General features: G+C 44.3%; 1 protein-coding gene across 18 annotated transcripts in view; it reads left to right on the forward strand.

Moving 5' to 3' along the window:
• Positions 1-17721, forward strand: part of SAMD4A (sterile alpha motif domain containing 4A) — a 222686-nt gene that overhangs the window by 168509 nt on the left and 36456 nt on the right. For 13 of the 18 annotated variants that reach the window (XM_016926101.4, XM_016926105.4, XM_016926107.4 and 10 more), the window contains 3 exons: positions 2123-2386; positions 13914-14023; positions 16551-16637. In XM_016926101.4, coding sequence (XP_016781590.1) covers positions 2123-2386; positions 13914-14023; positions 16551-16637 — 461 coding nt within the window. The remainder of the gene's footprint in view (positions 1-2122; positions 2387-13913; positions 14024-16550; positions 16638-17721) is intronic. The other 5 variants (XM_009427832.5, XM_009427834.5, XM_063792919.1 and 2 more) reach the window with 1 other exon arrangement.

Genomic DNA, 17721 nt, shown 5'->3' on the forward strand with positions numbered 1-17721 from the left:
CTTTGGCAAGCCCCGTTTCTGTGATTTCAGACTGACTCTAATCCTGGCTATGCAGAGGAACCCCCACTTCCACTTGGGGTACACCTGGCAGGCACCAGTCAAAGCATCCACCAGATATTCTGAAATGGTTGCAGAAGTACCAGAAAGCAAAGATGTCTAAGCTGGAATGTCCCAGCACTCAGGGCAGCCCTAAACAGTCTGCCCAATTTTATATAAATACTTAGACAGGCATGAAATGGATTTTCTGGATGTCTGGCTTTTCTTCCTATTGGCTTCTCTTTTCATTTTTGCTGCTGCTTCGTTTTATTTTTTTTCTTTCTCTGCTTTCCCCCTCCCCCCCTTTTCCTCTTGCTAATTCTGGTCCAACCAGGTAGCAATGCATTTTCCAGAGAGCCTTTTTAAATAGTTTCTTCCCTAGTCTATTTAGTAGCAATGCAAGCCATTTAAGCCTGTTAGTGTCGATATTTTTTAAACAATGTTCCCTTTGCATATTTTTAATTTAGATGACATTTCCTTGCCTTTGATAGAATCTACCCAAATTGGAAATTTATCAGGTTACTAATACTAAACTCGGTAGCTCTCTTTTGTCCTCCCTTTTCATTCATAAAGAAGTTTCTAGCCCTTCCGATTGTCCCCACTTCACATACAAGGCTGCCCTTCTGGCCACACAAGGCCAGATGGCAACACTGACCACAGAGGCCTGAGCTCCGTGGCTCTCAGGCTTGGTGACTGCCAGCTGCCTGGCAGCAGCTTACCCAGCCCACTACTGCCCCAGACACACTTTCTGGAAACATCCAGCCTTTTGACTCTGCTCTTTATCTTTTGAAGTAGGGAACACAGTAATCTGCCCAGGCCTTTATGTTGGGACTGCCCTACCAGAAATACGGTTTAACCAAAAGCAGGACCTCTCACCATTGAGATGCCTGGTCTGCTTACTGAAAAACACAGATTAACACCCACAAAGAAGTGCTCATCTAAATTCGGGAGAGCAAATGCCTCATGGATGGGGATACAGCCTGAGATGGAATTTAATGCCTTCCCTGAAAAATGTTTAAAAATGCATGTGGCTCAATTCCATGTTAGTACAGCAGCAGTCAAAATAAACTGGACCTGTCAGGAACTGGTGCTGAGAGAATGTTATGAATAGACTTATTTTGTAAAGTTGTCACTTTACACACCAGAAAAACCAACCAAGGGTAACATCGGCTCCTTCAGTGTTGGTTTTTGTTAAATCCCTCCCTTGAATGACTTCAATTTAATTTGGCTAGTTATATGAGTTATGTTGCTTTTTCCTAGTTTTCTGGAAAAGAAATTAAAGATGGGGGCTGCGCAGATGTTGCCCACTGTGTAGAAGGGCCGAACATGCTGGTAAAAACCATTCATTCCCAGCTTCCTGAATGAAAGCCTTGTTACCTGAAAGTGTTTGCAATACAAAGTTTGGCATTAACCCGTGAGGCTAAGGGAAAGAATCGGCCCTAGAAGAAGCAGCCCTTTCACCCACAGCTAGCTGCAGTGCCCCATACCCTGAGGCCATGTTAGTACTGGGGCCCTTGCTGAGCCATACCACCCTGCAGAGGCCATAGTTCCCTGAATCCTGGTTGGAAAGATTAGTCCACCTTCTTCTGGTTCAGCCCTGCAAAGATCCCAAACAATGGCCAGCCTGGCTGCCCTTCAAGATGTCCTCCTGAACAACATGGGTAATGTCAGAATTTCTGTTTAAAAAACAACAACAGCAACCAACTTGTCCAGTACATGTTCTTTTTGCTTTTGGCAGATATGGCTATCAAGCCTTGCCTGATTTATGGACCCAGTCCTATGAATCCTGATTTCTAGAGTTAGAACCAAAACCAGATCCAGACCCACAAAGGCTAAGGACCAATGTGTGGGCACTATAGGTTTGGCCTCCTTGGAGAAACCTAACCCACTGAGAGGGACAGACTGCATCCTTTTAAACCACCTGAAGAAAACGACCATGCCAGGCCTGTATTCAACCTGCTGTGACCATGGATGGAGTTGTAAGACAGTTAGTGGTATCTCTCAGGGTTAAGAGGTATTGTGGGTTCTTCGGTGTCCCAGGATAAAGGGGGGGGAATAACCTATTTCATTTTATTTTTTTTTCCAGTTCTCTCAGGCCAGGCACACCACAGCCCTTTGAAACGATCTGTGTCCCTTACCCCACCCATGAATGTGCCAAACCAGCCTCTAGGACATGGATGGATGTCTCATGAGGACTTACGAGCTAGAGGACCCCAGTGCCTCCCATCCGATCATGCCCCCCTGTCTCCACAAAGCAGTGTAGCCTCTTCAGGAAGTGGTGGGAGTGAACACTTAGAAGATCAGACCACTGCTCGTAACACATTCCAAGAAGAAGGTAGTGGGATGAAAGGTGAGTGACTAAATGAGAAACCACTGGGGAAAGAGCCCCTCCCTTTACTGGAGACCAGAGGGTAAAAAAAGAGAGGTAGTCAGCAAGAGAGAAGGAGCCCACCCCTTCCCCAGGCTTACGCATTTGATCTGTCCCTTCCAGAACTCCAGGTTGACCATGGCAGAAAGGGCTCAGATTCCCCTTCCAGTGCTTCTTGCCAAAATCTGGGAAATAGGAACCAGAGTAAGAGAGGTCAACACACTCTCTCTCTCTTTTTTTTTTTTTTTTTTTTTTTGCATTGCAGTGACTTGTAGACCATTAAATGAGTCACAGCTAATGGTGATAGGATCTTCTGTTTGTAAAGCTACTGAGCTGCTCCAACCTTGTACCTCATTGCTGTGGCCAGGGACCTGTCAGTAATTCAGAAAAACAAACCACGGGATTTTTTTTTTCCTTTATAAGTCTATGTTAATGCAGAATTGCAGTAGTGCTTCCTTTCTCTCTCCTCTTCTCTTTGATATCCAAAGAAACCTTTAAACCCTTTCCTCTGCATCTATTTAAGGGACATGAAAATACCACTGAGAATCTCTGACAGTGTTTTAATCCTGATAACAGATTTGCATACAGGTGATAAAGGCCTTTTGTGCAGCATAAATAAATTCCTCCATTGCCTTGTGAATCTACCCTCTTCTAAAGATATTCATCAGGAGATAGATTTCCAAATTACTTACGATAGGTACAAAGAGGATACATGCATGCTATATTTTTAGACTCCACTTGTACAAGGGCTGGGAAGCCCTTAGGCAAAGATGCACATCAGAGACACACTAATAACAATTTTAGATGGTGAAACAGTAACCACTCATGCTTTGGGGACTAGCATGCTGAAGGGAGGCTCTGAGAACACCCTGTTTGCTGGCATTAATAGTCCTGAGGTTTGCTGTTTCCGATCTTCCCCTTGTGAATGATCAGTGTTGACATAGGAAGCTCTGTACTGATTCCCCTCCCTTCATGGAAGCCTGGCACAGAAAGCATGCCCATGACTGCCCAACCACTGGTTATAAGGGAGCACCAGACTGAAAAAATGGAGCTTGTCAACTCTGGGAATGAGGCTAACAAGAAGCTGCTCCCCTGGCACATTCCTTGAATCTTCCTCCTGCTTAGGCCTGTGTCCTCTCCATCCCACCCCCATTTCATTGATGGTTCCAGTGCTGAGTGCCCAGAGTGAGGGGATGTGTCTTAATGCTGATACAAATGGGTCTTTAAAGGTATATAACAGGCAGCAAAAGCCATGTGTCACTTGGGTACGAAGGGGATGTATGTCCTCTTTCTACTTCAGAGTTTTCAGGGGACTGTATCACAATTTTGGAGCACTAGCAAAACCCACTTCTGACTTTATGCTACATGGTTATGTGTTCAAGCAGCTGAGCCCCAGGTGATGCGTAGCAGGTGAGGCTCAACCCTGCTCTAGGTAGACTGGCTTGGCATCTGTCAATCGGCATCAAAATAGCTGAAAGACCAAGGGAGGCTGAGACAGCCGTTGCTTTTAACTAGCTTCTTTCCAGGTGAAGTTCAGTGTCTGGACAGGTTTCCAAGAAAGCCTATGTTGCGGTTCTAGTTGGTAACTGTGGGGAGGAAGCATTGGCCTTTGTGTTTGAAGGGTAAGGAGGATCCTATAGAAGGGCCATTCACCAGGAGAAAGATCTCGCCCAAAGAAGAATGCTGATTCCACTGTCTGGTTTTTGGACACTTATTCTTCTTCCTTTTACTTTGTTTTCTTTCTTTCCTTTTTTTTTTTTTTGAGGCCCTTATGCACACTTTCAACATTCTCCCAAAGTAGGTCAAGGTATGCTCATTGAGTGCTGCCATTTTGAGGTGAGAAATAAAGAAAACAGGTTTTTAAAGAGAAATGAGAGAAAAGTTGAATAAATGCCCTATCCCCATTTTAGGACAAAAGCCAAACTATTGCAAAGGTTAAGGAATATACCATATCTAAGCCTCTGTGATTCCTTTCATTAGAATTGGTGAGAACTGTCTCCTCAGAGCCTATTCGGTCAGAAAAAAATGACACAGACAAGATCTCATATCCAGGATTTTCTTTATAGGCCCAAGGGGTGCAGCCAGAAAACAGGTTATTTGATGGCCTGCTATATTTCCACCTTCTCTGACCTGTTGAACTTCCCTTCCTCCAAGAACTTCCTTGGATTGGGATTCCAAGTATAAAGTCAATAGCAAGTTAAATGGCAAAAAAAAAAAAAAAAAAAAGTTTGAAGGAAGAAACATTATAGATGATGAAGGATTCTACTTGTGGGAAAAGTATATTTGCAGTTTAGCTGACAGGTCAGACAGAAAAAATGTCCACACCCAAAAACACTAGCATTCCGAAGTGTCACAGGCCAGTATTTGTTCAATACAAATGTCCCTCCCCAGCCTTGCTGCAAGATGCCATTGCTGAGGACTCTTCCGCCACCAGATATTATTCAAAACGACTTCCTATGAGTACACCCAAGGAGCAGCCCTGCTCATAACCCAAGGGTTTGTCATTTGATCTCCGTGTCTAAGAGCAGGTGCTGGTTTAAATTTTCAAAATAATTCACACTTTTAAAGAAATGAGATATGGCTGGGTGCGGTGGCTCACGCCTGTAATCCCAACACTTCGGAAGGCTGAGGCAGGCAGATCGCTTGAGGTCAGGAATTCAAGACCAGCCTGGCCAACATGGCAGAACCCTTTCTCCACTAAAAATACAAAAATTAGTCAGGTGTGGTGGCACGCAGCTGTAATCTCAGCTACTCTGGAGGCTGAAACTGGAGAATCACTTGAACCCAGGAGATAGAGGTTGCAGTGAGCCAAGATCGCGCCACTGCACTCCAGCCTGGGCAACAGAGTGAGTGAGACTCCATCTCAAATAAAAGCATAAAAAATAAAAATAAAGAAATGAGATATAAAACCAAGTGAGGTGCTTTGAAAAAGAGCTGACTCTTCCTCTTGGCTCTACAATCTTTCTTTTCTATGACCCAGGCCCTTTGGCAGGAGTGTCAGCTGTTTTAAAGTACTTGCTGGTCCACTTTGGGGTGCCATCATCTAATGCTATTATTCTAATCGTTAAACATCCAGTTTAGAAGAAGAATAAGAAAGCTTAGTAGAATTTGGAAGAGTTCTCAAATCCATATGGAATGTGTCTTGCTCTCATCGTGCACCTTGGGAAAAGAATGAAAAGTTACTATAGTTGAACTTTATTTAGTGTGAATTCCTCTTTATGGCCAACAGCTGTGAATATCTCTCTGAAACACTGTGGTAATCATCCATTCCTTCCTTTCATCTAGCTAGACTGGCCAGGTCTGGCTACACATCCTCCGTTAGGAGTGTGCCTCTTGGGTCAAGGGTATGGAATAAATCTCATGGTCCAGCATTCTTGCTCTTTGCGTTTTTCCCATGCATGGATCAAGCCCCCTTCTTGTCTTGGTGTTAGCGTTCCCTGCCAGGGACTGTCACTAAGTTCTCTCCCAAGCAGACCAGCTCCTACTCTCAAAGGATTAATGACATCTGCCCACAGTGCTTTGGTTTTCCTTCTTTAGTAAATGTCCATCCTTATGGTTTAAGTAGGCTTCAAAGTACAGATTAAATGTCTCTTGAGGTAAAGATCTCACGCTAATATCTCAAGCTAAAGAAAAAATGAGATCCACCATTTAGCTTGAAACTAACCCGAGAGAAGTGGGAAACAATTGAAATAGGAACTTTCTTCCCTTTACCCTTCCCTGTGGAGGCTACTGGTTATACATGTTTGGACTAAGGAGGCTGGTTTGGTTTCTACATCCAGTTGTGTTTGTTCATTTCAAAAACTTCACTGTGACTCATCTCAGAGGAAAGATTCTCAATTGTGAGTTGGTACTCAACAGTAATACCATTCTTTCCCTGGGCAACTCATGAGTGAAATGTGCTCTGTTGCCTCTTGTCTCATACAGGGCTTTCAGGTGGCCAAGAAAAAGAGAGAGAGAAAAGACGTTCTCTTAATTTCCTGGAGAGAAAGTATAGAAGTCATTTGGCAGAAGATGCACATTTCCCACTTACATTAGCACCATGTTCTCAAAGATGGTACATAAACCCAACACGCTAAGACTTAACAAAATGCCACAGCTATGATGAATGATGTGGCTGCATTATATGGGAGGAAAGAGCAGGGGAAATGACTCATTCACAGGTTACTTTTGTCCTCATTCAAGTCAATTGACTTTTTTGAGCACCTGCTGAGAGAAACTTTGGACTAACTAGTTTCTGGGCAGATGGATGAGAGCTACTGTTCCTGCCTGAAGTGAATCACTATCAGATGATAAGCGAATCACTTAATCCAAGTGCCCTGCTATGAAAATATGCTGTCTTAAAGACTTGCCCTGGGTCAGGGCAGGCACCATGAACGACCCTCATTCAAAGTGGAGGTAAGTCAAGGAAAGTTCCTAGAGGAGGAGAGGCCTAGAGCTGAGTCTCAGAGCATGACTACAGGTCAGCCAAATAGTAAGTGAAGGAAGGGCATTCTATGCAGAGGGAACAGCATTCACGAAATCACAGTGACAAGGTGCTTGACCAAGTGGATCCCATGGCTTGAGTGTTAAGGGCACATGGGAAAAAGAGGTCTGGAAAGGGAGAAACCAGACCCTGGGCCTTGCAAAGGACATTCTCTTTTATCCCAAAGCTATTGAAGGAACTTCTGCAGCAGAATGACCTGCTTAGGTCTACATATTAGAAATATGACCTTCAAAGCAGAGTGGAATATACATCAAAGTGCGGAAGGGACAGAGGATTCCAGATTTGAAGGCCAGCAGAGAGGTGGAGGACGTTTCAGTAATTGAGGGGGAAAAGGAAGTGGGACCGACGCAAGAAGCAGTGAGAATAGAGACAAAGGAGTATTCAGGGTTCTTCATGAGATAGAGCTGAGAGGGCTTGGTAACCAATTGAATAGACAGTGATGGAGCAGGAGAAATTTAGGATGATGCCCAGGTGTCTGCCTGGGACATATGGATAAGCCATGGTGTCATCTAAGGCAAAGGACATAGAGGAGGAGAAATAGAATGGGGGGGCAGCATGGGGTCTGGTGAATGTGGGAACTGTAGAACATCCCAGTGGAGGTGTGCAACCCCCTCAGTGGGCCCCACAGTGCACCATGCTCTTGGCTGGCCCAGCCTCACTAACAGCCCCGACTTCCTCTCCTCGCCTGCAGTTTCAGCATAATATTACACCTACCTGAAGCCAAGTTCATCTGAGGGACTTCACTCCAAATAGCTGGGTAGAAAAAGCCATAGATGTGGGCTCCTAGGAAGCAAGGAGCTCTATGACTTTCTTGTTGTACTTGCCTGTGTGAAGAGGGGTAGAGATTGGCACTCTGTTTCTTTTGCTGCGAGCTTCAGCCTCACTGTTACGAATCAACACCAACTGAGTATGCTTATGATGTTTGGCATTATGTTAGCACACAAATGTAGAAGTCATTGAAACTGATGTATTATTTGTGTATAGACATGATAAAAGTAGAAAAAGAAACAATTGGCTCCAGGAACCTTGATGGAAATATAGCAATTAAGAGTGGAGGGGCCATTGACTGTGAAAATATGTTGTTTGCCTTTTCTAAGGAGACTTTCGTTAGATGAAACTTAGATAAACTTTTTCTCTCTGTAGTAAAGGAAATATGCTGTCTACTCTGAAATAGCGGGTTTGGGGTTTTCAGTTGTTTTTGAAATGTAGACCTTTGAACCTCTGCTTCTCCAGAATGAGAATGGAAAAATTATGGAGAGGTGAGATCCTCTTTAAGAAAAAGGAACCTGTCAGAAACCTTTGTAAGAAAGGTTGCAGATACAGCAGTTCCGAGGGTCACAGAGGTCTGAGTGATGGAGTGGGAGTGGCACAGCTCCATGAGTGGCTGGGACATGTTTCAGCATGGCTGTCATTGAAACTGGTCATTATTTTCTTGATGCTGACTTTCTAGCTGCCTGCTCGAATTCACTTAAAGGAAGGCCAGTATTGAATAAATGTGCTTTATTTTTGTTTTTAATTTCCAAATGCCAAGATATGACCCACAGGGATGAGTGCTCCTGGGCCAGGAGTTGTGCTAACTCTTCTCTGGTAGGCTGAGAGCCCTGAGGTCTTTGAAAAGCAAGTCCTCAGGTTTCCCCCAAATTCGAAAAGTCGTGAGACTTTTAACCTCCACTCCTTACCAAGCATGTATTTTCCTCTGAAGCTTTAAGGACTGTGCAGGCACACAAAGGGCAGCCTTTGATATGGACACAGCCACTGTTTAATGACACAAAGCAGGCTGCTTTAAAACAGCACTTTCTCCTGTCATCTCTAACGGAAACTGCGGGGAGAAGGTTAGGCCCTCTTTGTGTCTAACATGTCAAAGTGGGTATTTTACTCCAAAATAGGCCACCTCTCACCTTCCAGGACCCATATGTGCTTCCTACAAGCCTGGAGCCTCCCCAGAGGCCTCCATGGACACTTCCCAGTATCAAGGAGCACACTGAGGAGGATCCAGCTCCAACGAGGCCCAAGACCAATCCTGCTCTCTTTTGCACAAAGGCTGGAACAGAGTTGAGCTGCTTGTTCTGCTCTGGCCAGAAATAAAGACAAGCTTCTGTAACCTTGACAGTGCTGCTAAAGTTCTTTTCATTTTTGAAAGGAACATTTTCCTTCCCACTTCAGTAGTGAAGAGTGGGTACCTTCTTACCCCTCAGTTGGCTTTCCTCTTCTCCCCCTCAGAGATCAAGGGTGCAGTCATATCTTGGAGGGAGAGAGCTTTTGAGAGCAGTCTGGCTTGCTGTGGTGAATGGGAGTTGATCTTCCATCTGCAGTTACCAGGACCACCCCTACATGAGCCCTTGTGTGGGAACAAGGCTGTTCATGTTTCTGTCTGCCAGAGATGCCTTTCTCCCTGCCCTTCATGCTGCATTCGATATTGGGCTCTTCAGCAATATCGATCCCATCTTTCTGTCTTCTGGGGTTTCCTTGTTTGTGGGTTGGGTGCTGCATGGTCTGTTGATCTGACTCAAATTTGCGGCCATTTCTGCAGCATGCATTAGAGACAAGCACTCCCAGTTCTAACTGGAGCCCCGCTTCTGTGTGAACTGTTGTACACACCACACAGCCTCCCTGTGGCTGGTTTATCTAAATTCTAAAAAGGAAATAGAAATCAGCATGATTTAAAACTGAATCCCACTGTTAAAGACCAGCAGGCAAATATAGAACATATACAAGATGAGTGTAGCACTATTATCAAGAATGACCATGAGAAGATAAATCAGTGTGGACTTGCAGCAAGGTCTAGAAGGAGCTTTCTGAAGGATGAAGACTGTGGGATGAGACCCACTGATGTGCACATGCATGGTGGTGCTTTGTCCCAGAAACCTCCTACCTGTTGGCATTCTCTCCTTGCACTTCCCCCTGAAAGTCTGCTACTCCCAGAGCTCTAGCATGGCTCTCACCCCATGCTCTTTGCCAGAGAGATTCACCCACTTCTGTGGCTAAAACAACCACCATGAACTACTGACAAGGAACCTTGTTCTCCAGCTCAGACTTTTCTTCCAAGACCTTGACTGGTTGACTTCTCCCCTTGTATGACCCAAAGGCATTGACAGCCAGCTGATCTCAAATGGAGTTTACCCTCTCTCTCTTCTCACCCCAAACCTGCTGCTCCCCTGTTTTCTCTGTCTCACCAAACCTGAATCAAAGGAGTTATCTCCAGCTACTTTGTCTCTGTCACTCCCTGCTCTTCCCTGATCTTCAAGTACTGTCAATTTCCATCCTTTCTTTCTCCTCTGTCACGCATCCCAAGCCATCATCAGGATCTTCCTGAAGTTCATGTCCTGGCCTTCACTGTCACCATCCGCCAGGCCAGCCTTTACATTGATAGCCATTGCCTTTCTAGCACACTCATCTGATTGTGTTCTGCTACTCAGGTTTCAGCAGTTTCTCGCCACCCACAAGATGAAGTCGACTCTCTTTGTTCAGCATTGCATATCTCAGCCATTTGACCCCCTGCCTATTTGACCCGCCTTGTCTCTAGCCATTCCCCCATCCACCCATGTGTCCGCTCTACCCTGAATGCCCTCTTGACTCTGTGTTTCCTTCCTGCTTCCTGAAATGGCTTCCTCACTGTGGCCATCCTAGTGGAGACACCAAGTTATTGTACGTTGAAGCTGCCCCTCGCTCCCCATGGCAAACCAAAAGGCTCATCGTTCTGTGCTCCCCTAGAACCCTATGTATACTCAGCGCTTGTCCTATTGCTGTTATAATTTTTGTATAAGTCAGCCATTCTCTCTAGATTAAAAGTTCCTTAATGGAAGGGTCATGTCTTCACAGAGCTTGGCCCCCATAATAGGCATGCAATAAATGTTGAATGAGCAAATATCAGGATTCCCACACTTGGCAAAGAAGTCAGCCCAGCATATAGCAAAAGCATCTTTATCTTTCTCACACTGCATAAGAGAGTGACTTTCTAGTTTGAGACCCCCAGTGGCATGTCCATCAGGAGCATCCAAGGAAGCCAAACAGGTGTGTGCCAACCAGAGGCATGCATGCCTTCAATCACATATCAGCTTCTGCAGGAAACAGTTCTGCTTCTCCCTGTTTGCCCGCATTTTCCAACCATAGCCACAGCCCACAGCTTCACAGAATGTAAAAGGTAGATGGGAAGTTACAGTAGGTGGTTCTTAGCATTGCATCCAACAATGTGGCATTTGGACCATGGGAAAGGACCTGAGCTTTTAGTTTGAGTCTATCCCTGGCCAACAGCTTACAGAATCCAGCATCCAAGTCATTAGAATTCCTGACTTCGGGGGAATGAAATGGTCAAGGCTCTTGCTTCTCTGGTTTGTTTCTCTTTTAACAGTTTTGTTCTAATCCTTGGCAAGGGAAGGTACCTCACCACAATCCAGAGAGTGAAAGGTTAATAGGCTATGTTCTTAAGAACTGGGATTTCCTCTTCTTTGTTTTTCCGTTCTCCTTACAGGAGGGATTGCTCTTTGAGCACATGGCACTGAGATAGGACAATGCTTGCTCTAAAAACAGTGTCCGTGCATACCTGCCTTAAGAAATACAGGGCCAAAAGGAGCTTACATTGCCCAGGAATGCATCTAGAAGTAACTCTTCAGGAAGGCCTAACTCATCATGTTTTGAAGTTGGATAGGAGCCTTTTTTAGGAAAACTACTCCCAGTGTTTTGACTAAATGAATGAGGCCGGCTCTTCCACTCCTCTAACCAGGGCAATTCTAACTTGTCAAAATAGTTTTATAGAAAAGGAGCTAGCACTGATTGAGCTGGGATTTGCACTCCAACCCACACTTTCTGACTCTTAAAACACCACGTTATCACCTTGGTTTATAAAGCACCATGTTTATAACACGATTCAGTAGCTCAGGATTCTGTTCATCATCAGTGGATTTTGCATGGTTCAGCTGTAGGGCACCCAGTGAAAATTTGGTCCAAGAGCCTGCTACCTTCTCTTATGTGATGAATTGTGCCCAAGAGCAGCACTGGGTTACCCAGGCTTCTCTGAATCATGATCATTGAGTTTTCTGAGCAGTGACTTGGGACTTTCAAGATGTAAATAGCAAACGTGAAACCTGGTGACAGAGTGGTAACATGCCCTTGGCCTGAAAGCCAAAGCTGTAGTTAAAATCAGTGCCGCTCACTCTGCAGAAGCATTAGCATTATTTCAGCAGAAATAAAAGCATGGTGGAAAATGAAGCCTGGTGAAATAGCTCCAGGATGTTGCAGGATAGAAGGTTCCAGACTCCTGAGCTGCCATGTCCTGGACTCTTGATCCAACTGCAATTTGAGTGAGGACGATGTAAGGGGTTAGTATGATGTGTTGGGGAAGCCTTGTCTGTTTGTGGTTAATAATGGTCACAGAGGGACTCTTGCTTGTCGTAGTAGAGTGAAGGGCTTTCAAGCACAGAATGGAGTGATTTCTAGCCTGAGATAACTGAGTCTGTTCTTAAGATGCCATTGACTGTCCAATTTCAATTCTCCAGAAATTCCCCTTCATTGGCCTTTGCATTACTGCAAATCAACAAGTAATCTCACCAGGCCCATCATCCCCACCTAAGTCTTTTGAGTTCAGGAGATTATCCCATACCCGCATTCCCTAAACCTAGAGTTGGTTCACTCAGGAAGCAGGGCCTGATTTCAGAATAGTCCAGGCCTCTTTCATCAATCTCAACATTTATCTACTCTAAACATTGAAAAATTGGAAGGTGCTCGCTTGTTTTGGAATGTGTGTGGTCAGTGCCTCAGAATAAAGCATTTAGCAATTGATAGAATCCTGTAATCAACATGATTGGTAATAGATAATACTTCATAAGAAACAGGAATAACATTTACCCAATGCTTTAGCATTTCAAAGTAGTTTACACCCACTGTTTTTCAGCCACTGATAGGCTGTTTGGTCCTCATTTTATAAGAATTGGTACATTGTAGGAATGAGCTAGGAATCAGGAAATCTGGGTTCTGGTTGCCATTTCACCACACACTTGCTCTGTGATCTAGGATTAATGACTTCATTTTGCCATCTTTAGAATGATCTAGGGATGAGGGAAGATGATTCTGGAAACTTTCCAAAGATCCTATCAGCTCACAAACTCTGACTGAAAGAATACGGGCAAATACTTTGTTTTGGTTTTATTTAACAAGGTAATAGTTCTCCTGTGGATTTTCAATGCAGTTACCCTTTACTTTTCTTAACTTTAGAATCTCAGACTTGGGGGTTATTTCAGATGCACTTTAGAACTTCCATTATCCTATGGCCTAGCCAATCTTTGGGCCTTTCAAGTCCTGATATATTTTTGGTTGACAATCAAGTAAAAAGTCAAAGATGCATCCGGATACATTCCATAGCTTGGAGAAATGGTCAGCGGACACACCCCCACGACAGAAACAGTTTTGGGGATCAGGATGCCCTTTTTCCCATTCAGGTATATATAGGGAGGCATTTTTCATGGGGAAAGATCAGGCTAGGAATGGGTGACTCCACCATTTTCCTATCACTGTAGGAGTGGCTGAAACAGTGTGTGAAAATCTGCATTGAATGTACAAAAATTATCTTGAGGTCATAGTCTGCTCATGTAGCTCTAACATTCGAAGCCGGCTCTTTCCAACTCGATGAAGCGGTCCAGCTAATGCAGTTGTTCCCTGCCATCTTTTTGGTCATGAACCCCTTTGGGAATCTTATAGAAGCTATGGATGGCCCTCTGCCCAGAAAACTCCCCATCTACTCACAAATTGGGATATAATTTTAGGGGATTTCTGAATGCCCTGAAGCTCATGGACCCCAAGTTAGTACTCCTGGTCTTAGTAGAATAAAGGAGCCCACCAGTAGGAATGTCAGGGCTAGCCTGAGACTTCTGCATCTCAGCTAAAATTAAATACATAGTAACATAAAGGTGTTATTTTTTCTTTTTTTTCCTTTGACCATCACCCTCTTTTCCTTTCTCTGTTCCTACATCTCTCGTCATCTCTTCTCATTCCCTCTCATTTCTCTCCCCATCTCTTGCACATCTTGCACCACAGATGTTCCAGCCTGGCTAAAAAGCCTCCGCCTGCACAAATATGCCGCGCTTTTCTCCCAGATGACCTATGAGGAGATGATGGCCCTCACCGAGTGCCAGCTGGAGGCGCAGGTATGTGCTTGAGGTGACTGTTCCCTGAGAGGGTGCCCCAGGCAGGACCTGAAGTTCAAGGCCTGGACAACCTTGTTTGGACCCATACCTATGCCCACACAGTAGCTTGCCCTGTGCTGGAAACTGTGGGGTGCTGGCCAGCATTCCATGGTGAGCAAAACTGGGTGGATTCTTGCCTTCAGGGTCCAATAGGAGTTGGAAGACAAGCAGATAACTGCAGGGTCGTGAGGGTGAGATCAAGTGGTGTGAAAAGGCATAATCTCGGCACACTTGAAAGTTCCAGGTGCCAGGGAGGAATCGGTGGATTTTCCTAGGAGAAGTAACATTTGACCATGCCACAAAGAATCTACATCCCTGCCTTTGCTTTTCTTGCTCTCTCCCTTCCTCTGCTCGAGCAGGGCTTGGCTTGTTTGGGAAGTGACAGATCCATTGTCTGTTGTCTAGTCCAGTTACAAATCAGCCTGCTTCTAACTGGACTGCTGAGTAGATGCACCAGGTCATGCCTCAGACCCGCCCCAACATTTTTAAAAAGTCATGTTCAGCCCCGTCTTTGTTGAGATTGGAGTAAATTATACAAAATATTTTTTTCTTCTAACATGAGAACATCATTGAGAATGAGATTTCCTTAGGTCTCAGATTTCATTTCCCTTCTGCATGCCATAAAAATACAAAGGTTCCCCTTCCTTCTAAGGCATCTTTCCCCAATGTGGATGCCAAAGGCCAGTCAACAGAACCCCTGAAACTAAGCATGTTTCCTACCACGCTGTGCTCGGGTAAATGGATCTGACCAATGTCTTTGTTTCCCTTGTTTAAAATGCTATTTGCATGTTTCACATTGGCCTCAGTTTCCTTTCAGCAATGATTTAAAAGAATCGATGGTCTGAATAGGCTAAGAATATTTCCTTTGCGGGAAAAGGAGATTGTACCATTTGGGCATGGCTGGTCTGGACGCATACCTCCCCGCAGATCACCAGTTCCCCAGTACTTATTCGGTACCCTCATTTAACCCTGCAGGCCTGGCGGACTTCCAGTATGGAGACACAACACAAAGCCCAAAGTCACTGCACATTCTCAGAGAATGAAAGGCACTCATTTCAACTTCCTAACATTTCTCCCACCTCTTTTTGGATCTTGATTGCACCTTGAAATCCCAGGGGTTGATGAGAGCTTTTCTAAGAGCATTTTTGTGTTTGGGTCAGAGTTGAGGAAAAAAATCTAAGTCATCAGTTGTTCAACTTGAGGAAAAAAAAACAAGAAATAATTGAGGGCAAAGCCAGAGGCCAGCACAAACTTTTCAGAGTAATTTAATTCACTAGAACCCAAAGTTAAGGGTAAACAGAAATATACCCCCAGTGTTTCATCTTAGAGACTGGGTTCACGTGTCATTTGAGTCTTAATTTTTCTAGTAAAGATGTTGTTGATATTCCTATCTTTTCCTTCTTTAAGAAGAATTCTATGGAATAGTTGCAAGATGTTTGAGTTAGAGACCTTATTTGAGAAACGGCTGTCTATCAGGAAATCTGCAGTATCTATTATCAACAACTATTTAACTAAATCCTTAGGCTCACCATTGCTACCCAGTTAAGAAGATAAAATCCACAACTCTTACTGTGAATCCTAATCATTTACCTGAAGAGATGACTGAATTATGAATTTAAGTAATTTTCTATTCTAGTTTTCCTTAGAGAAACAAAAGACAAGCTGCAAACTAACAAATTCCCCATGTTTTATGACACTCCATGTGGACTCTACTGGGCTGCTCATCTTTTCAAGATGGGTAAAAACACAGGGAGGGTTTGAGAAAGCCATGAATATCTATATGGGGTTGGGACCTTTAGGGAAACTGAGGGGGGCTGAAATTATAAAGCCTGGAGAAAAGGAAGAGTGCATGACTTAAAAATTATCTTCTAAGGCTATGAAGAAATTTCATGCTGGGTAGAATAATTGGCTGTTCCACATCTCTCTCTAAGATACAGAAAGATACGAATACAGATAAAAAGCACAGTCAAAAGACACGGGCAAATATGTAGCCAGATGGAGTTAGAATTAAGAAGATGGCTGGGTGCGGTGGCTCACGCCTAGAATTCCAGCACTTTGGGAGGCTGAGGTGGGAAGATTGCTTGAGCCCAGGAGTTTGAGACCAGCCTGGGCAACATGGCAAAACCCCATCTCTACTAAAAATACAAAAATTAGCCAGGTTTGGTGGCCTGTAGTCCCAGCTACTTGGGAGACTGAGGTGAGAGAATCACCTGAGCCCAGGAGGTCAAGGCTGCAGTGAGCTAAGATGGCGCCACTGTACTCTAGCCTGAGCAACTACAGTGAGACCCTGTCTCAAAAAATAATAATAATATTTAGTAAGAAGAGGTTTATGATGATGGGTACTAATGCAAGAGATAAGTGGATATTGATCAGCCCGTGAACATATAGGAACAAAGAAGACAGTAAAAGCCTCCAAGAATCTGTAAGCTGATTCTTAAAAAGATGTTTTTAAATATACATTTAAATGTAACTTGTTATTTAATTACAGAATGTTACCAAAGGTGCAAGACACAAAATTGTCATCAGTATTCAGAAGCTCAAAGAAAGACAAAATCTCCTGAAGTCTTTGGAAAGGGTAAGTTATCGGATGAGGGAACATTTCCACTTTCATTATGGGAAAATGGACCAAGGAAAATTCTCCACTGGAAGTGTCATCGACAGACCTTCTAGTGCGTACCATGTGGTTTCCTTACCAAAGTCAGAGAAAACGGAATGATTTTGAAGTGAAACTTCCTGGTTGCACGTGCTTCTTTGGAAGCTGATGCCTCAGTGTGCTTATTCCCTGGGCCCAGGCTGCCTTGCCTGGCCGTCCTAGAGCCCTGATGAAGTGCTGTCAAATGCACCCTTTTTATATACGTTTGTGTCTCTGCCTCGTATACATTTGTAGAGATCAGTGAGGTGTCCAGTTCACAATCAGAGGCTGAAATCTTGGCAAAACAGGGCAGGGAATATGCAGTGTGCTTTCGTCTCACTGTCCTCCCAGGGGAGGGTCTGTTTTGAGAAAAGCTGCCCCCAGAGTGGTAAATACCAACAGGTACACTGCAGATAGTGGGGTTCAAAAGCATTTGGCAGGCAGACATATTTGGCTCTCAAGAGAATAATTCCAGGCTTTAACTTAACAACAGAATGGGTCCCTGTGACTCTGATAGGAACCATCTCAAAAATGCTAAATGCTGAAAAAAGTTGATTCCAACGTTAAAAGCAGTGATCAGCTGCCTACTGTCCCATTTTATTTGCTGCCTAGACAGGTCCTCTTCTTACCTTTGTGTCTGGATGCTGCCCTGGTAACAATGTCATTTTTAGGACTTAATGACGACATGATTTCATCTAAGATCCAAAGGAGGGCAGACCTCATGCCTCACACAAGTGTGAACCAGCATTGCTTCTGCCTCAGGGTTGGGATTCTTATGCATGGGTACTGGGAGGCAAGAGTGGTGAGTGGGAAGTTCTGTGGGTATTTGCAGCCTGCAGAGCTTTAGAGGTAACCTCTTCTAGTAATCCCAGGGAGCTTTTGGATTTTGGAAGGGAACAGAGTATTGAGGGAGGTAGCGCTGAAGCAAGTTTTGTGAGCACATAAACATTTAATGGAGTGGTAATTTTTCAGCAGGTGCACAAAGATGTGTGTGTGTATAATTTCGTATATGAAGGGGTGGCCTGCC

Source organism: Pan troglodytes, chromosome 15 (assembly GCF_028858775.2).
Source record: "Pan troglodytes isolate AG18354 chromosome 15, NHGRI_mPanTro3-v2.0_pri, whole genome shotgun sequence".
Lineage (NCBI taxonomy): Eukaryota > Metazoa > Chordata > Mammalia > Primates > Hominidae > Pan > Pan troglodytes.